The sequence below is a fragment of the Narcine bancroftii genome, chromosome 4 (assembly GCF_036971445.1).
Source record: "Narcine bancroftii isolate sNarBan1 chromosome 4, sNarBan1.hap1, whole genome shotgun sequence".
Lineage (NCBI taxonomy): Eukaryota > Metazoa > Chordata > Chondrichthyes > Torpediniformes > Narcinidae > Narcine > Narcine bancroftii.
The window spans coordinates 318,134,252-318,154,707 of NC_091472.1; the positions used below are offsets into that span (position 1 = coordinate 318,134,252).

The 20,456-nt window shown below is 46.4% G+C and overlaps 2 protein-coding genes across 6 annotated transcripts in view; one reads left to right on the forward strand and one right to left on the reverse strand.

Moving 5' to 3' along the window:
• LOC138762489 (autophagy-related protein 9A-like) overlaps positions 1–12,701 on the reverse strand; it is a 39,512-nt gene extending 26,811 nt beyond the window's left edge. The window contains exons 1-4 of the mRNA XM_069936241.1: positions 12,586–12,701; positions 10,542–10,705; positions 4,166–4,211; positions 3,420–3,482 (exon numbers count right to left, since the gene is read on the reverse strand). Of these exons, the coding sequence (XP_069792342.1) occupies positions 3,420–3,482; positions 4,166–4,211; positions 10,542–10,644 (212 nt within the window). The 5' untranslated portion in view covers positions 10,645–10,705; positions 12,586–12,701. The remainder of the gene's footprint in view (positions 1–3,419; positions 3,483–4,165; positions 4,212–10,541; positions 10,706–12,585) is intronic.
• The window catches only part of ankzf1 (ankyrin repeat and zinc finger peptidyl tRNA hydrolase 1), a 59,476-nt gene continuing 45,616 nt past the window's right edge, over positions 6,597–20,456 (forward strand). The window contains exon 1 of one of the 5 annotated variants that reach the window (XM_069936077.1): positions 6,597–6,650. Coding sequence is in view for 1 of the 5 variants with exons in the window: in XM_069936076.1 (XP_069792177.1) it covers positions 12,837–12,963 (127 nt within the window). In the remaining 4 variants the exon portion in view is untranslated. Of the gene's footprint in view, positions 6,651–12,828; positions 12,964–20,456 lie in introns of those variants that run through there. The other 4 variants (XM_069936076.1, XM_069936079.1, XM_069936080.1 and 1 more) reach the window with 4 other exon arrangements.

Genomic DNA, 20,456 nt, shown 5'->3' on the forward strand with positions numbered 1-20,456 from the left:
GGGTTGCTGTGACAGTATGGAGCTCCCTCAGGGGGTTAGGTGTGACAGTGTAGAGCTCCCTCAGGGGGTTAGGTGTGAGAGTGTGGAGCTCCCTTGGGGTAGATGTGAAAGTGTGGAGCTCCCTCAGGGGGTTAGGTGTGACAGTGTGGAGCTCCCTCAGGGGTTAGGTGTGGCAGTGTGGAGCTCCCTCAGGGGGGTAGGTGTGACAGTTTGGAGCTCCCTCAGGGGGTTAGGTGTGAGAGTGTGGAGCTCCCTTGGGGTAGATGTGACAGTGTGGAGCTCCCTCAGGGGGTTAGGTGTGACAGTGTGGAGCTCCCTCAGGGGTTAGGTGTGGCAGTGTGGAGCTCCCTCAGGGGGTTAGGTGTGGCAGTGTGGAGCTCCTTCAGGGGGTTAGGTGTGGCAGTGTGGAGCTCCTTCAGTCCTGCCCAATCCCTGCCCTGTTGCTTCCCCCAGACCAGCAGCTGCCACTTTCCAGTTGTGTACCCGATCTGTTTCCTCTGGACCAGGGTCTGCAGCTCAGCTGTAGACAGTAACAGATCAAACAACGCCCCAGACCACTGGACCCTGGGCATCAGCAAGGCTGAGTTAGGAAGGGACCTGTAGTATAGAACCCTGCAGCACAGTCCAGGCCCTTCACCCCTCAATGCCGTGCTGACCCATATATTCCTTTAAAAAGTACTAAACCCTCCCTAACCCATAACCCTCTATTTTCCTTCATCCACATGCCTGTCTAAGAGTCTCTTAAATGCCCCTAATGTTCCAGCCTCCACCACCATCCCCAGCAAGGCATTCCAGGCCCCCACATCTCTCTGTGTAAAAAAACACCCCCAATGCCTCCACTAAACTTCCCTCCCTTCAATTTGTACACACATCCTCGAGTTTGCTATTCTTGCCTCTCAGAATCTTGTCGACTTCTATCAAGTCTCTTCTCATCTTTCTTTGCTCCAAAGAGAAAATTCCCAGCTCTGCTAACCTGGCCTCATAAGACTTATTTCCCATCCAGATGTCATCTGGCAAATCTCCTCTGTCCCCTCTCCACATCCTTCCTGTAATGAGGTGACCAGAACTGAACACAACACTCCAAAAGTGGTCCAACCAGAGTTTTATAGAGCTGCAATGACTCTTGAACTCAGTCCCCTGACTAATGAAGACCAACATACCAAACTCTGTCTTAATCACCCTATCAACAAGTTCGACCTTCCAAAATGCATCACCTCACACTGATCTGGATTGAACTCCATCTGCCACTTCTCCATCCAACTCTGCATCCTGCCTCTATCCCGCTGTAAAGAGATAGAGATCGAGAAGGGGGATCCAAGTGAACTTGAGGTCAGGGTTAAAGTTGGCACCGACACAGATGAAGTTCTTGAGCTCAGTGTGGGTGCAGCAGACGGCACCAAAGTAGTTGTCAGTGTAGCGGAGGAGCCTTGCCCGTGTAGGCCTGCAGCGTGGATTGCTCCACGTAGAGAGGAAGGACATCCCTGATGGAGGAGAGTTGAGGGCCAGTGGCCATATTCCAAGGATAGGCTTAGATTTTACGGGATGGAGATGAGATTTCTCCTCTCATTAATGTGTGGAAATTGCTGTCACAAAATAGTCAATAAATGTGAAAAGGAGGTGGATATTTTTCCAGGAACTGGAGAGATCGAGGGAGATGGGGAGAATGATGGGGCAACGGTGGTCGTGGACAATTGGCAATGATAATGCTGTATAGTGGAGCAGGGCACATGGGCTACTCCTAGACATAAAACATTACAGCACAGAAACAGGCCCCTTCGGCCCTTCTAGTCCGTGCCGAATTACTATTCTGCCTGGTCTCACTGACCTGCACCCAGTCCCTATCCCTCCCATCTATGTGCCTGTCCAAATTCTTCTTAAATGTTAAAATTGAGCCCACAATCGCCACTTCAGCTGGCAGCTCGTTCAGACTTCCACATTTCTACAACCTCCCCTCCAAACGGTTCATATCCAGGAAGGCTAGACACCCAGAGTTGTCCTTTCCCAGCTATGATATTGAATTCTCAATCTGCTCCCTGCCCGGTGGAGTTCACCCCCCTCGATTATGGCACATGGTGAATTCCAAGAGGACATTACCCCCACCTGCAGGCCTACAGAATTAGTGAACGGCCAGTGAAGAGGGTGGTGAGAGGAAGTCAGTACGAGTCAAGGAAATATCTTCACGCAGAGCATGCCAGATAGTCAAGGTAAAATGGGGGTCAAGGGGAGTAGGGAGACGGCTGGGGAGGGGGTGGGAGTTTTGACGGGGGGGGGTAGGCAGGGAGGGAAATTCCTCACTTGTCAGGAAGGTGCAACCGCGACTGCTCTTCCTGAGAAGACTGAAGTGGGCAAGGCTACCGGCCACCGTCATATCAACCTTCTACAGTGGCTCCATCGAGAGCGTCCTGCCTGCCTGCACCACAGTGGGGTACAGTTGCTGCAGAGAAATGGATTGGTGGTCTATGCACAGGAGAGGATCACTGGGGTCTCCCTCCTCTATCAACATGATCTACTGGGATGGTTCTCTGAAGGGGATGTGCAATATCATTGAGGACCCCTTCCACACAGAGTCTTTTAGTTGCTCCCGTTGGGGAAGAGATCCAGGAGGTTCAGAGCCAGTACCACCAGGCTGAGAAACAGCTTCTTCCCTCGGGCAGTGAGAATGCTGAACAACCAAAGGAACTTCTCACACTGATCACCCAAGACTCGTATTCATGATACAATATTTATCATATATTGATTTGTATAGATGAAATTCTTGTCCTGCATATGTATTATTTGTCTTTGTGTGTGTGTTATGTCTGGGTGTGTGTCTGCGTGTTTTGCACCGAGGACCGGAGAACACAGTTTTGTCGGGTTGTACTTGTACAATCATATGACTATAGACTTGACTTGGAAAGAGGCAGGGAGGCCGTGGGTAGATGGCTGGTGGTGGAGGGGAAGATAGCTGGAGAATGTGGGGAGGCGTCTTGGGAGGTCTGGGGGGGGATAGACGACCAGGGAAGGGAACAGGGGTTGGCCGAGTTGGGGGGAATGTGGCAGGGCCAGGTAGGGGTGGAGAGGAGTGAGAGGAGGGCGGGCAGATGGCGTGGTGTGGGTTGGGGGGGGAAATCAGCCAGGGAGAGGGGGAGGCAGCGTGGTGTGGGGGGAATCAGCCGGGGTTGGGGGGGGGGGGTGGCCAGGGAGGGGGCGTGGTGTGGGTGGGGGGGTGGGGAAATCAGCCAAGGAGGGGAGGGAAGGTGGCTGGGGTGGATGGCTGGGGAGGGGGAAAGAGAGGTGATTGGGGACTGGGTATAGGGGGGGGAGGTAGCAGCGAGGGTTACTGAGACCATGGCTGAGCTGTGACATCGCGGTAGGGCAGAGTGGCCTCCCAATTCCAATGTGAGTGGTCCGAGGAGAGCAAATGAAAATATTAAACTTACACTAGTTCAAACAGCTCCATGAGCAACATGCAAAGGAAACCGTTCTTCTGGTGCAGGTGGTAGATGTGGAAAGGGTTAAGGAACATGAGGAAGGTTCAGACCAAACCACAGTAACATCACACACACCACAAAACACGAAGAGCAGCAGCTTTACCCTGCACATCCCCCACCCCGACTACTCCCCCTGCACTGCACAGTAAGGAAATTAAAAGGCACATCTCACTGAAAAACAGGAAGTGGGAGTTCAGTGGGAGAAGGGACTGAGTGCCAGAATACATTCCCATTGTGAGTGGAGGAAGTGCCATCCCTCTGGGAAACCCCAGAGGGTCGAAGCATAAAGATACCCCTCAAAGAGAGGGCTATGGGACAGCAGTATACAGGCACCCCCGTCGGAGAGATGCCACGTGCTGATATCTCAGCGTGAGGGGACTGACCACCTCCCCCACGTGTTAGGATCTCGAGGGGAAGGAGACAGGGACCCCGTTTGTGTTGGGAACTCAGTAGGAGGGGACAGGGACTCCGTGTGTTTTGGGATCTCAGGGGGAGGGGACAGGGACCCCGTGTGTGTTGGGATCTTGGAGATCTCTTCATGGAAAGAAACTTGTCCCCTTCTCCATCCCCCCACCCTCTGTCGCTGCTGGTGTTCTTTAACTGTCCCCTGCACTCCACCGCCAATGGCATGAGACACACAGCAGGTTTGAGCAGCTTCCACACTTCCCATCAAACAGACGGAAATCTGTTTGGATATTCTGGAGAAGAACAGGTCCAGGTTTTCAATGTGATGCCAGGGAGCTGGAGGGGATGAAAAGGGATGAAGATTAGAAAGAGATCGGCTCCGAGAACAAACACAGAACAACGGAAGAGTTAAGGACATCGAAGGAAAGCCAATGAACCTATATATTACAGCACAAGACTTCAGGAGTTGAAGAAGAAATGCAGACGAGCACAGAGTGTGGATTGGCACGTGGAAGGGGCAGGACTGGCAGCTCAATATTCCAGGCTTCCGCTGTTTTGGATGTACTAGAGGGCTGCACAGTTAGTGTAGTGGTGAACACAACGCTGTTACAGCGCCAGAGACTGGGGTGCGAATCCGCTCTGTCTGGAAGGAATTTGTACATTCTCCTCATGTCTGTGAGGGCTTTTCCTGGGTGCTCAGGTTTCCTCCCACCCTCCAAAAATGTACAGGGGTCTGACGGTTAATTTGGGTATTTGGGCGGCACAGGCTCATGGGCCAGAAGGGCCTGTTACCGTGCTGTATGTCTACATTTAAACAAAAATAGAGAGGGAGGGATGAAGGGGAGGCGGGGGAGTGGCATTGCTCGTCAGGGAAAATATCACAGGCAGGACAGACCAGAGGGCTCATCTATTGAGGCTAAATGGAGCTGAGGAACGGGAAAGGTATGACCACACTCATAGGGCTGTATTATAGATCACCCAATGGTCAGTGAGGATTGGAGGAGCAAATCTGTAGGAAGACAGCAGGAAAGATAAAGTTGTGATGGTAGATGATTTTAACTTTCCACTTTTTTACCCAAGCTCCCACACTGTAAAAGGGCTGGATGGGTTATTAGTTTGTCAAATAAGTTTGGGCAAAGCAGAGCAATAGCCCAAAACTGGGCCTGCACAGATCGAGGGAAGTGGGGGGAGACGGACTCGAGGGGGAAATGGATTCAAGAACAATATTGGTTCAAAAATTTTTCAGAAATAACTGCCAATTCTATCTGTGCCCAACTAGGCGTATCTTGTGTGGCCATTAATGCGCTAAGAAATCTAAATTGAGCTGCTTCATAATAAAATTGAAAGTTAGGTAGCCGTAACCCTCCAAATTGAAAATCCCACATCAATCTTTTCAACGCCACCCTAGGAAATTTTCCTTTCCACAAAAAATCCCTAATTACTTTATATAAATCCTTAAAAAATCTTTTTTGTAAACAACAAGGAATTGATTGAAATAAATATTGTATTTGAGGAAAAATATTCATTTTTATAGTATTAATTCTTCCTAATAAACCCAAAGGTAAATCTTTCCATTTAACTAAATCTGCCTTAATCTTCTTCATTAAAGGATGATAATTAAGTGAATATAAATTTTGATAGTCAGTATTAACATTAATTCCCAAATATTTAATTTGTTTCGTCCACTTCAAATTCGTAATATTTCTAAACATTGAATAATCATCTTTACTAATTGATAAAATTTCACTTTTAGTCCAATTAACCTTATAACCAGATAATTGACCATAAATCTCTAAGGAATCTTGAAGTGCTGGCAGAGAAACATCAGGATCCACCAAATACAGCAAAAAGTCATCCGCAAATAAATTTATTTTATAATCTTCATTCAAGACTCTCATACCTTTGATACTATCATTCTGACGTATTAATTGTGCTAGAGGTTCAATAACTAAAGCAAACAAGGCGGGTGATAATGGACATCCTTGAATAGTAGATCTTGTTAAATTAAAGGATTCTGAAAGCAAACCATTAGTAACAACTCTAGCTTTCGGACCATTATACAGAGCCCTAATCATACCAATAAATGAGAGACCAAACAAAAACTTTTCAAATACTTTAAACAAAAACTTCCATTCTACTCTATCGATGCCTTTTCTGCATCCAATGAAACCACCATTGGATAATTCTTCTAAGATTTAGATCTATTTATCAAAGTAATTAATCGTAGAATATTATCCGAAGCATACCTATTTTTTATAAAACCTGTTTGATCACGATGTATTATCTTTGGTAAATACTGAGCCAACCTATTAGCCATAACTTTAGCCACTATTTTATAGTCTACATTTAACAAAGATATAGGATGGTAAGAAGCTACCTATAAGGGATCTTTATCTTTTTTTGGTATAACTGTAATTATAGCATTAGAACAGGACTCAGGTAATTGAAAAGTATCATAAAGTTGTTGTATTACATTCTTAAATAAGGAAGATATATCAACATAAAAAGTCTTGTAAAACTCAATAGAAAAACCATCTCCACCACAAAATTTAAGAGTTTAAAATCTGAAATTCCAGACTCGTGTTTTAGGTGTGGTTCAGAGGTTGGAACATTTATACATTCAATCTGGGATAACTTTGCAGAAATGTTGACAAAAATGATAGGTGGATTTTCCATGGGAAGCAGAACTCTATTTATTGAGCATCTTATGGTTATTGGCAGAAAACTATCAAAATATCAAATCCATTTCGTGGGGACAGTACTCGCAGGAGCCAGGTGATGTATCTGCTTATTACTTGCTGGACTATGGACATGCAATTAGACTGGCACTGGCCCTGGAGGGTGTGGGTGTGGTGACAGACAGACAGCCAGAGAGGTCAGGGAATGCAATGGATGACAGAGCTGAGGGTAGGGGGGGGGGGGGGTGGAGACAGACGGCGGGGTCTAGGTGCAAGGCATTCGCTAAAAGGGACCAAAATCAAAATGATTCTGAAATCCAGAAGATTCCAAACAACAGCAAGTGTCCAGTCCCAACGATTCCAGATAAAAGGTGAGGCACCTGTATAGCCTGTGTGGGTCCTTCCAGAGCAGACACCAACAGCCCACAGCCTGCATGGGGTCCTCAATGGTTCATTTCCATGGTCACCTGTTTTAGGTCATCCCTCAGGCTCCTCCTTCTCAACAGGAGGGGGGGGGGGGGTTCCCATGTTTCTGGTGCCCTGCGCTGGTCCATTGCTCCCCCGGAGTATGCAAACCCTCATGGTATGCTGCCAAGCCCAGGCAATGCCATTTGGGCAAAGACCCTGCACTTGCACAATTTAAAACACACACCATGGGCTCCTTTAACAGGCCATTTAAAGCCTGTGTGGAGTCTTCTGCATCAGGACGGGCTGTTGGAACCTGTGGAACGCACTGTCTCCTCTCCCTTTTCCACACCAGAGGCAGAACCTGCCGTTACTGCAGCTCCGTTTAAAGTGGCAAGGCAGGCTGAGAAAGTTGGCAAAAGATCCAGGTCTCACTGTGCCTCAATACTTCCAGAGTCCAGCCTTTCAGGGACCTGGTGCAAATCACCTCACACTGACCAAGATTAAATTCTACATGTCTACCTTCAGCAATTCGGAAAGCTAATACAGATTATGTTTTATTGCTGGGGGAATGAAAGCAAAGAGGGAAAGGTTGTTTTATAGGCCAGTTCCACATACACTCCTCACTGACTGCTGACAAGAGCCAGTGGTGAAGAAGGCATCTGCTATACTTGCATCATTGGGTGGGGAATTGAGTCAAAAAGTAAAGAGGTCACGTTGAGGTGATGTGAAATTTTGATTAGGCCACGCTTGGAAAATTGTGCAATTCTGGTCCCCCCATCACAGGAAGGATGTGGAAAGGGGATGGAAGAGGTTTACCAGCACGCTGCCTAGTTATGGGGAGAAGTCGGACAAACTAGGATTGTTTATTCTGAAGCATTGGAGGCTGAGAGGAGGTCTGCTAAAGGTTTATGACATTATGAGGGGCGTCAATAGGGTGGATAATGGGCTAATTTTTCCAGCGTGAAAATGTGACATTCTGGAAGATGTGCGTACGGTGTCGGGGAAGGTTTAAGGGAAGGCAAGTTTTTCTTTTTTCTACACAGAGTGGTGGGTGTCTGCATTAGTGGGTGGAAGCAGATACGATAGTAGCATTTAGAAGGTAGAACTCTACGGAACAGACCCTTCGGCCCACAATGTTGTACCTACCAAAAAAACTACTAACCCCTCCCAACCCCATAACCCTCTATTTTTCATCCAAGAGTCTCTTAAATGGCCCAAGTATTCTAGCCTCCACCACCATCCCTGGTAAGGCATTCCAGGCCCCCCACAGCTGACTTCTCCCTTAAACCCTCACCTTAAACTTTTTCATATTTTAAATATTTAAATTTGACATACAGCACAGTAACAGGCTCTTTCAGCCCATGAGTCCATGCCGGCCAATTACACCCATTTAACCTACAACCCCCAGTATATTATGAAAAGTCGGTGAAAACCAGAGCCCCCGGGAAAAATGGGGAGAAAATGTCAAATTTGAATCCCGGTCCTGAACACTGGGCACCGTAACAGCATTGCACTAACCGCTAATGCTAACTGTGTCACCCGAAACAGATGTCCTCTGGTGTTTACTACTTCCCCTGGAGAAGAGGTGCTGGCTGCCCACCCTATAAATGCCTTTCATAATCTTACAGACCTCCATTAAGTCACTAGATAACCTCATCGTCTTCCCTTCCCCAACCCTCTGGCTCCTTTTCTCCATCTCTCCACCCCTTCCCTCTCCATTCACAGAGCCACCCCCCTCCCTCCTCCGATTCCTTCTGTGCCCTCTCTCCCTTCCTGTGGGTCCGTGCTTCTCCCCACCCCTCCCCCACCATTCTGTTCGGGTGCCTACCCACATTTTGCTCAGCTCGAGAACTCAGCTGGTTCTGGATCTTTCCCTCTGCTCTAGAGGACACTGTTTGACCTGCTGAGTTTCTTCAGCATCGTGTCATTAATTCACTTTCTTTTCTTTTGCACTAATTTATTTATTAGTTATTTTATTTGTTTTATTTTTTTTTAATGTAATTTGTCACAGTATTTGCACTTGTGAAGCTGTCGTGAAACAACGAATTTCATGATTTGTTCACAACAACAAATTCTGATTCGCAACGGTGCAAGATGTTGGCGCAGGTTTAGTCAACCAACTAGAAGAAAGATTTAACGAAGTGATAAAAGAAATTGATGAGGGTCAGGTGGTAGATGTAACCTATATGGACTTAAGCAAGGCATTAAACAAGGTTCCCCATGAGAGACTCATCCAGAAAGTGATGAGGTACAGGATCAGTGGAACCTTGGCTGTGTGGATAAAAACATTGGCTTGCAGGAAGAAAATAGAGGGTATTTGTGGAAGGAAAGTATTCTGCCTGGAGGTCAGTGACTAGTGGAGGGGTCGCAGGGATCTGTTCTGGGACCCCTGCTCTTTGAGATTTTTATAAATGACCTGGATGAAGAGGCAGAAGGATGGGTCAATAAGTTTGCAGATGATACGAAGGTTCGAGGAGTTGTGGATGGAACTGAAGGTTGTTGAAGGTTACAAGAGGATATAGACAGGATGCAGAGTTGAGCAGAAAAGTGGCAGATGGAGTTCAATCCGGATAAGTGTGAAGTGATGCATTTTGGAAGGACTAACCAAAAGGTTGAGAACAGGGTTAATGGTTGGTTACTTAAGAGTGTGGATGAACAGAGGGACCTTGGGGTCCAAATCCACACATCCCTCAAGGTCGCCGCACAGGTTGATAGGATAGTTAAGAAGGCCTATGGGATGCAGGGCTTCATTAATAAGGGGGATTGAGTTCAGGCATAGAGAGATCATGTTGCAACATGAGAGGCATAGATAGGGTGGACGGCCAGCACCTGTTTCCCAGGGCAGGATCAGCAAATGCCAGAGGATATGGGTACAAAGTGAAGGGAGGGAAGTTTAGAGGAGATGTCAGGGATAAGGTTTTTACTCAGAAAGTTGTGGGGCCTTGGAATGCCTTGCCAAGGTGGTGGTGGAGTCTGAAACATTAGGGGCAGTTAAGAGACTCTTAGACAGGCACATGGATGGAGGGCTATGGGGCAGGGAGGGTTTTGTTTAAAGGTACAAGTCAGCACAACATTGAGGGCCGAAGGGCCTCTACTGTGCTACAATGTTCTATGTTCTTTCAGCATTGTGACCATGACATCGAGGGACCCACATAGGCAGTGGGCGACCTGCGATCGGGGATCTGCATGTGCTGCTGGAGATGGGTTCATGGGAACCAGATATTGGAAGCAGGGTTTGAGAGGATGCTGAAGGCAAAAAGAGGTGGGGGGAGAGGGGACAATGAGACAAAATAGTAAGATTGTTCCTGAAATCATTACAGACAGATTCAAAGCCACTGATTTCACCTTCAGTTGTGGGAATGGAAATGGGGTCGGAGTTCAAACTTTCTTGCCTGCATTACAAATACGACGTGGGCAGCAACAGTTTAATTCAAGAGAGATTTTGGTGTCAGGTACAAGGTGAATGTTACTGAGAATGAGGGTTGTGGGCCAACCGTGGATAATTGGAGAGCAAAGGTTCCTATCAACAAACCCAGTGAAGGGAAACACAGATGGGATAAAGGTGGAAGGTTTAACTTACATTTACTGCCATCAGCCACATGAACCAACAGATCCTCCTCCCCGGGCGGAGAGTCGGTGTAGGAGGCCTGTAGCCGCTGGTACTCTGTGGTAAGCTCCGCCATCTCCACTATTCCTCATCCAACGGGAGTGCACATCACCAAGGAGCCACGATGACGGTAATGTCTAGATCCACAATAGGAACAGCAGAAGAATGACAACACTCCACAACCTGCACTGCATAGATGGAGACCCAGAATCTAGACACAGGCCCTTCAACCCAACTGTTCCATGCTACCTCACATGCCTATCAGAGCTCGTTCCATCTGCCTGCGTCCCTCTAAACCTTTTCCATCAGTCGAAGTGACCAACTGCCTTTGAAATGTTATCCCAGACCCCACTTCCTCTGGCAGCTCATTCCACACACCCACCAATCTCTGGGAGAAGTAGGTGCAGGTTACATCCATACAACTAGAATTAACTAACGCGGGGAGACAGAATACAAATCATCAAGGTGTGATTGAGACATTGGACACGTTCAGGATGCCAAATCGTTGTGTAACTGTGAGAAAAGTTGGGGTGGGGTGGAGTTGGAGAGTGGAGGGAAGGAAACACATCAGGGAAGGGGGGAAGAGGACACTCTTGAGGGGTGAACGAGGAGGGAACACAGCGTGAGGAGGGGGGGAAATAGGAGGGAAAGGGGATGGTGATGTGACACCTGTGGGGTGGTGGATGGGAAGGGAGTGACACTGGAAAGGGGGGAGAGGACACCCTGGTGAGGGGTGATGGAAACACAGATGGGGGAACTGACATCATGGGTGGAAGGGGTGAAACAGAGAAGTGTAGGGAACTCGTAGGGGAATCGTCAAATACAGACCAAAGTGAAAATGAAAAACAGTGCTGCAAACTTTCAGTTTCTGTTTCAGCCAGAGTGTCAGAATCCAGGACCTGCACACCGCCTGCACTCTCAGTGAACCTTCCAGGACCTGCCCACCGCTCTCACCCTCAGTGAAACTTCCAGGATCTGTCCGCCACCCTCACCCTCACTGAACCTTTCAAGACATGCGCACTGCCCTCACCCTCACTGAAACTTCCAGCACCTGCCCACCACCCTCACCCTCAGTGAAACATCCAGGACCTGCCAACACCCGCTCCATCACCAAAGCTTCCAGGACGTGCCCAACACCCGCTCCATCACCAAAGCTTCCAGGACCTGCCCACCACCCTCATCCACAGCGAACCTTCCAAGACCTGCCCACTGCCCTTACCCTCAGTGAACCTACCAGGACCTGCCCACCGCCCTCACCCTCAGTGAACCTTCCAGGACCTGCCCACCGCTCTAACCCTCAGTGAACCTTCCAGGACCTGCCCACCGCCCTCACCCTCAGTGAACCTACCAGGACCTGCCCACCGCCCTCACCCTCAGTGAACCTTCTAGGACCTGCCCACCGCCCTCATCCTTAGTGAACCATCCAGGACATTCCCACCGCCCTGACCCTCAGGGAACCGACCAGGACCTTCCCACTGCCCTCACCCTCAGTGAATCTACCAGGACTTTCCCACCACCCTCACCCTCAGTGAACCTACCAGGACCTTCCCACCGCCCTCACCCTCAGTGAACCTACCAGGACCTTCCCACCGCCCTCGCCCTCAGTGAACAAACCAGGACCTGCCCACCAGCCTCACCATCAGTGAACCTTCCAGGACCTGCCCACCGCCCTCACCCTCAGTGAACCTACCAGGACCTTCCCACCGCCCTCGCCCTCAGTGAACAAACCAGGACCTGCCCACCAGCCTCACCATCAGTGAACCTTCCAGGACCTGCCCACCGCCCTCGCCCTCAGTGAACCTACCAGGACCTGCCCACCGCCCTCACCCTCAGTGAACCTTCCAGGACCTGCCCACCGCCCTCACCCTCAGTGAACCTTCCAGGACCTGCCCACCGCCCTCACCCTCAGTGAACCTTCCAGGACCTGCGCACCGCCCACACCCTCAGTGAACCTTCCAGGACCTGCCCACCGCCCTCACCCTCAGTGAACCTTCCAGGACCTGCCCACCGCCCTCACCTTTAGTGAACCTTCCAGGACCTGCCCAAAGCGCGCCGCCGGTTCCAGGCCCCCCCAACACGTGTACGCGCCCAGTGACCTGCGGCCGGTTCTCCCACACCCGAAAACAACAGAGAGAAACCGGAAGATGCGTTAGATGCGGGGCGGAAATCCCTCGGGTGACTGAAGTGAATCGGAAGCCAGCCTGCGGGGCGGAAATGCAGTAGGAAGCGGCAGCGTCAGCCGGTTGGTGGATTTGCGCATGCGCGGTGATGGCAGCCGGCCGGCATGTGCGAGTGTGCTCGGTGTTTGAGGCCGCGGCGCTGTTCCCGGGGCTGAGGCCGGCGAGGGTCCCGACCTCGGGGCAGCCTCCAGACCAGGAGCCGGGGGTCCCAGGAGGTAATGAGGGGCTGGGCCTCGTTGTATAAGGCGGGGCCGTGTTACAGGCGCCAGGACTTGGCTGCAGGGCCTCGAACAGTCGGAAGCCCCTTTCAGGTGCCCTGAACACCCCGGTGACCGGGGTCCCCAGAGCCTCAAACCCCCCCCCCCTCACCTGAACGATGGGAGAGCGCGACGCCCCCCTCCCCGGCTGCCTGACGCCCCCCTCCCCGGCTGCCTGACGCCCCCCTCCCCGGCTGCCTGACGCCCCCCTCCCCGGCTGCCTGACGCCCCCCTCCCCGGCTGCCTGACGCCCCCCTCCCCGGCTGCCTGACGCCCCCCTCCCCGGCTGCCTGACGCCCCCCTCCCCGGCTGCCTGACGCCCCCCTCCCCGGCTGCCTGACGCCCCCCTCCCCGGCTGCCTGACGCCCCCCTCCCCGGCTGCCTGACGCCCCCCTCCCCGGCTGCCTGACGCCCCCCTCCCCGGCTGCCTGACGCCCCCCTCCCCGGCTGCCTGACGCCCCCCTCCCCGGCTGCCTGACGCCCCCCTCCCCGGCTGCCTGACGCCCCCCTCCCCGGCTGCCTGACGCCCCCCTCCCCGGCTGCCTGACGCCCCCCTCCCCGGCTGCCTGACCCAGTAGTGGAGCGGGGAGATTTGATGGCGAGGGGTAGAGAGATGGTCTGGTAAGTGAGGGAGGAGCCATATGAGGGCCAGTGAGACAGTTGATGGGGAGTGGGCTCGAAGGTCCAGCATGTCATAGAAACATAGAAGATAGGAGCAGGAGTAGGTCATTCGGCCCTTCGAGCCTGCTCCGCCATTCAACGAGATCATGGCTGATCTTAAAGTTCAGTACCCCGTCCCCGCCTTCTCTCCGTAACCTTTAATACCCTTATACTGAAGAAATAGATCTAATTCCCTCTTAAATATATTTCATGAACCTGCCTCTACTGCCCTCTGTGGCAATGAATTCCACAGATTCACCACCCTCTGGGTCAAGAAATTCCTCCTCATCTCGGTCCTAAATGGTTTGCCTATTATCCTCAAACCATGGCCCCGGGTTCTGGATTTTCCCATCCTTGGAAACATCCCATCTGCATCCATTCTGTCCAGTCCTGCCAGAATTTTATAGGTCTCTATGAGATCCCCTCTCAATCTTCTAAACTCCAGCGAGTACAATCCCAATTTGCGCAATCTTTCCTCCTAAGTCATTCCTGCCATTCCAGGTATCAGCCTGGTGAATCGCCTCTGCACTCCCTCCATTGCAAGAACATCCTTCCTTAGATAAGGTGACCAAAACTGCACACAATACTCCAGGTGGGGTCTCACCAAGGCCCTGAACAGCTGCAGTAAGGTATCCTTGTTCCTAGACTCAAACCCTCTTGATATGAAGGCCAACATTACCATTTGCCTTTTTAACCGCCTGCTGTACCTGCATGCTCGCCTTCAGAGACTGGTGTACAAGTACCCCTAGGTCTCTGCACTTCCCCATCTCTTAATCTATTGCCATTCAAATAGTAATCTGCCCTCTGGTTTGTATTACCAAAGTGGATAACCTCACATTTATCCACATTGTAGTGCATTTGCCATGTATCTGCCCAGTCCCTCAATTTATCCAAATCACACTGGAGCTTCCTGACCCCCTCTTCCGTGCACACAACCCCTCCTAGCTTGGTGTCATCTGCAAATTTGGAGATATGACATCCAATCTCCTCATCCAGATCATGAATGTAAATTGTGAACAGCTGGGGTCCCAGTACAGATCCCTGTGGTACCCCACTGGTCACCGCCTGCCACTCAGAAAACAAGCCATTTATCCCAACTCTCTGTCTTCTACCTGCCAGCCAGTTCTCAATCCACATCAATACTTTGCCCCCAATCCCATGAGCCTTGATTTTGGAAGCCAGTCATTTATGCGGGACCTTATCGAAGGCCTTTTGGAAGTCCAGGTACACCACATTCACTGGCTCTCCCCCATCTATTTTACCTGTCACCATCTCAAAGAATTCCAATAGATTTGTCAAGCACGATTTACCTTTTGTAAATCCATGTTGACTCTGTCCGATCCCTTCTCTGCTAGTCATATGCTCCGCTATTACATCCTTAATAATGGATTCCATCAAAGGAGGAAAAACCCAACCCCAACCAACCAATTTTCCCCTGCAGCCGCTGCAACCGTGTCTGCCTGTCCCGCATCGGACTTGTCAGCCACAAACGAGCTTGCAGCTGACGTGGACTTTTACCCCCTCCATAAATCTTCGTCCGCGAAGCCAAGCCAAAGAAAAAGAATGGATTCCATCATTTTACCCACTACTGATGTAAGGCTCACCGTCCGATAATTCCCCGCTTTTTCTCTACCCCCCTTTTTAAATAGTGGGGTAACATTAGCTACCCTCCAATCCATGGGTACTGATCCTGAGTCTATCGAGTTCTGGAAAATAATTCTTTTTAAATTTTTTATTTTTCACACCATAAACCACACTGACCAAGATACATACATTTTCCTTTTCAAATATATACAGTGTCATTTTCTCACCCCCCCTCCCTCCTCCCATCCCACCCTCCCTACCTTCCCCTCCATTCATTTAAAGTACAAAATCTAAGACACATTAAACCAGTCAGACAATGTTGTCATTCAATAAAAATAAACAAGAAATTCCACTGAGTCAATTCTTTTCATTTCCTTCTCCTTTCGTTAATTTAGGTAGTGAATGTCCACGGTAGGTTTTCTCTATTGTGTTTCATGTATGGCGCCCATATTTGTTCAAATATTTCAAAATTATTTCTTAAGCTATATGTTATTTTTTCTAATGGAATACATTTATTCATTTCTATATAATACCATTGTTGTATTCTCAAATTATCTTCCAATTTCCAGGTTGACATAATACATTTTTTTGCTACGGCTAGAGCTATCTTAACAAATCTTTTTTGTGCACCATCCAAATCAAGTCCAAATTCTTTATTTTTTATGTTACTTAGGAGGAAGATCTCTGGGTTTTTTGGTATATTGTTTTCTGTAATTTTATTTAATATCTGGTTTAGATCTTCCCAAAATTTTTCTACTTTCTCACATGTCCAGATTGCATGAATTGCTGTTCCCATTTCTTTTTTACATCGAAAACATCTATCAGATACTGTTGGGTCCCATTTATTTAACTTTTGAGGTGTAATGTATAGCCTGTGTATCCAGTTATATTGTATCATACGTAACCTCGTATTTATTGTATTTCTCATCGTTCCAGAACATAACTTCTCCCATGTTTCCTTCTTTATCTTTATATTTAAATCTTGTTCCCATTTTTGTTTAGTTTTACCATTTGTTTCCTCATTCTCCTTTTCTTGCAGTTTAATATACATGTTTGTTATAAATCTTTTGATTGTCATTGTATCTGTAATCACATATTCAAAGTTACTTCCCTCTGGTAACCTCAGACTGCTTCCTAATTTGTCCTTCAAGTAGGATCTCAATTGGTAATATTGAGTTATATTGTATTTATCTTTCATTTGTTCAAAGGATAATAATCTATTTCCTGAAAAACAATTTTCTATTCTTTTGGTCCCTTTTTTCTCCCATTCTCTAAAGGAAAGGTTATCTATTGTAAAAGGGAGTAACTGATTTTGTGTCATTATTAGTTTTGGTAATTGGTAATTTGTTTTATTCCTTTCTACATGAATCTTCTTCCAAATATTGAGCAGATGATGTAATACTGGAGAACTCCTACGTTGTACCAATTTTTCATCCCATTTATATAATATATGTTCAGGTATCTTCTCCCCTATTTTATCTAGTTCTAATCTAGTCCAATCTGGCTTTTCCCTTGTTTGATAAAAATCTGATAGCTATCTTAATTGTGCGGCTCTATAATAATTTTTAAAGTTTGGCAATTGTAAGCCTCCTTGTTTATACCATTCTGTTAATTTATCTAGTGCTATCCTCGGTTTCCCCCCTTTCCATAAAAATTTCCTTATTATTTTCTTTAACTCCTTGAAGAATTTCTCTGTCAAGTGTATTGGCAATGCCTGAAATAGGTATAGTATCCTTGGGAAAATGTTCATTTTAATACAGTTTATCCTTCCTATTAGTGTTAGTGGTAAATCTTTCCAATGCTCTAAATCGCCCTGTAATTTTTTCATTAGTGGATAATAATTGAGTTTATATAGTTGGCCGAGATTTTTATTTATTTGTATACCTAGGTATCTTATTGCTTGCATTTGCCATCTGAATGGTGATTCCTTCTTAAATTTTGAGAAATCCGCATTATTCATTGGCATTGCTTCACTTTTATTTACGTTAATCTTGTAACCCGACACTTCTCCATATTCCTTCAATTTCTTATATAATTCTTTTATTGATAGTTCTGGTTCTGTTAAGTATACTATAACATCGTCCGCAAATAAACTGATTTTATATTCCTTGTCTTTTATTTTTATCCCTTTTATATTATTTTCTGTTCTTATCAATTCTGCTAGTGGTTCTATAGCTAATGCAAACAATAAGTTTGATAGTGGGCATCCCTGCCTTGTTGATCTGCTTAAATTAAATTGCTTTGATATATATCCATTTACTGTCACTTTCGCCAATGGCCCCTTATATAATGCTTTAATCCAATTAATATACTTCTCTGGTAAACTGAATTTTTGCAATACTTTGAATAAATAATTCCATTCTACTCTGTCAAAGGCCTTCTCTGCATCTAAAGCAACTGCTACTGTTGGCACTTTACTCCCTTCTACTGCATGAATTAAGTTAATAAATTTACAAATATTGTCTGTTGTCCGTCTTTTTTTAATAAATCCAGTTTGGTCTAGATTTACCATTTTAGGTACATAATCTGCTAATCTGTTTGCTAATAGTTTAGCTATTATCTTATAATCTGTGTTAAGTAATGATATTGGTCTATATGACGCTGGTGCGAGTGGTTCTTTCCCTTGCTTTGGTATTACTGTAATTATTGCTGTTTTACATGAATCTGGTAAGCTTTGTGTTTTGTCAATCTGGTTGATTACTTCCAGGAGGGGAGGAATTAATAAATCTTTAAATGTTTTATAGAATTCTATTGGGAATCCATCCTCTCCTGGTGTTTTATTATTCGGTAGTTTTTTTATTATCTCTTGTATTTCTACTATTTCAAATGGTTCTGTTAATTTATTTTGTTCCTCTATTTGTAATTTTGCTAGTTCAATTTTAGTTAAAAATTCATCTATTTTGCCTTCTTTCCCTTCGTTTTCAGTTTGGTATAATTGTTCATAGAATTCTCTAAAGTTTTCATTAATCTCCGTTGGATTATATGTGATTTGTTTGTCTTTTTTCCTTGATGCCAATACCATTTTCTTAGCTTGTTCTGTCTTAAGCTGCCATGCTAGAATTTTGTGCGTTTTTTCACCCAGTTCATAATATTTCTGTTTTGTCTTCATTATATTCTTCTCCACCTTATATGTTTGTAGTGTTTCATATTTTATTTTTTTATCCGCCAATTCTCTTCTTTTAGTTGTATCTTCCTTCATTGCTAATTCTTTTTCTATATTTACCATTTCCCTTTCCAACTGCTCTGTTTCCTGATTATAGTCCTTCTTCATCTTGGTTACATAACTTATTATTTGCCCTCTAATGAACGCTTTCATTGCATCCCATAGTATGAACTTATCTTTCACTGATTCCGTATTTATTTCAAAGTATATTTTAATTTGTCTTTCAATGAATTCTCTAAAATCCTGCCTTTTAAGTAACATGGAGTTTAATCTCCATCTATACATTCTTGGAGGGATGTCCTCTAACTCTATTGTCAATATCAAGGGTGAATGGTCCGATAATATTCTAGCTTTATATTCTGTTTTTCTTACTCTATCTTGCATACGAGCTGATAACAGAAATAGGTCTATTCTTGAGTATGTTTTACGTCTACCCGAATAATATGAATATTCCTTTTCCTTTGGGTGTTGTTTCCTCCATATATCCAAAAGTTGCATTTCTTGCATCGATTTAATTATAAATTTGGTTACTTTGTTCTTTCTGTTAATTTTTTTCCCATTTTTATCCATATTTGAATCCAAATTAAGGTTGAAATCCCCTCCTATTAATATGTTCCCTTGCGTATCTGCTATCTTCAAAAAAATATCTTGCATAAACTTTTGATCTTCTTTGTTAGGTGAACAGACATTGAGTAGATTCCAAAACTCCAAATATATTTTACATTTTATCATTACATATCTCCCTGCTGGATCTATTATTTCCTCTTCTATTTTAATTGGTATATTTTTACTAATTAATATAGCTACTCCTCTTGCTTTTGAATTATACGATGCTGCTGTTACATGTCCTACTCAATCTCTCTTTAATTTCTTGTGCTCCAATTCAGTTAAATGTGTTTCTTGCACAAATGCTATATCAATTTTTTCTTTTTTCAGTAAATTTAGCAGTTTCTTCCTTTTGATTTTGTTATGTATTCCATTAATATTTAAAGTCATATAGTTCAACGTAGCCATTTCATACTTTGTTTATCTTCCCTTTCCGTTTCCTCATCATCACTTTTCCTTCTTATCCATTTCTGCTTTCTTGTTTTGAACACTTTATAAGACAACATTTCTAAAACATCAAACATTTCCCTTATTCTCCTATTTAAAACTTCTTTAACCCCACTATACCCTCCCCTTCCTGAGTTGCCCTTTATCCCTTGTCGGGCAACCACATCTCCCCTCTCCATTTGGATTTGCGAATTCACTCGCAAGCGTCAACTGATTTTGCAGTGACCGTAACTCCTCCCCTCCCAGCCCCCCCCAGAAAAGATTTCAATTTTCATATGTAACAAAGGTCACTCTTTTAATTCCCTCCTTACTCCCTCTATTCCCTTTCATTCCCTTATTAATTCTTATCTATACTATATATTTTCCTCTGAATACGGATACACTCATGTATACACATATATACATACACACCTATATATATATCTTCTTCTCTTCTTTGGCTTGGCTTCGCGGACGAAGATTTATGGAGGGGGTAAAAGTCCACGTCAGCTGCAGGCTCGTTTGTGGCTGACAAGTCCGATGCGGGACAGGCAGACACGGTTGCAGCGGCTGCAGGGGAAAATTGGTTGGTTGGGGTTGGGTGTTGGGTTTTTCCTCCTTTGCCTTTTGTCAGTGAGGTGGGCTCTGCGGTCTTCTTCAAAGGAGGTTGCTGCCCGCCAAACTGTGAGGCGCCAAGATGCACGGTTTGAGGCGATATCAGCCCACTGGCGGTGGTCAATGTGGCAGGCACCAAGAGATTTCTTTAGGCAGTCCTTGTACCTTTTCTTTGGTGCACTTCTGTCACGGTGGCCAGTGGAGAGCTCGCCATATAACACGATCTTGGGAAGGCGATGGTCCTCCATTCTGGAGACGTGACCCATCCAGCGCAAGTGGATCTTCAGCAGCGTGGACTCTATGCTGTCGACCTCTGCCATCTCGAGTACTTCGACGTTAGGGATGAAAGCGCTCCAATGGATGTTGAGGATGGAGCGGAGACAACGCTGGTGGAAGC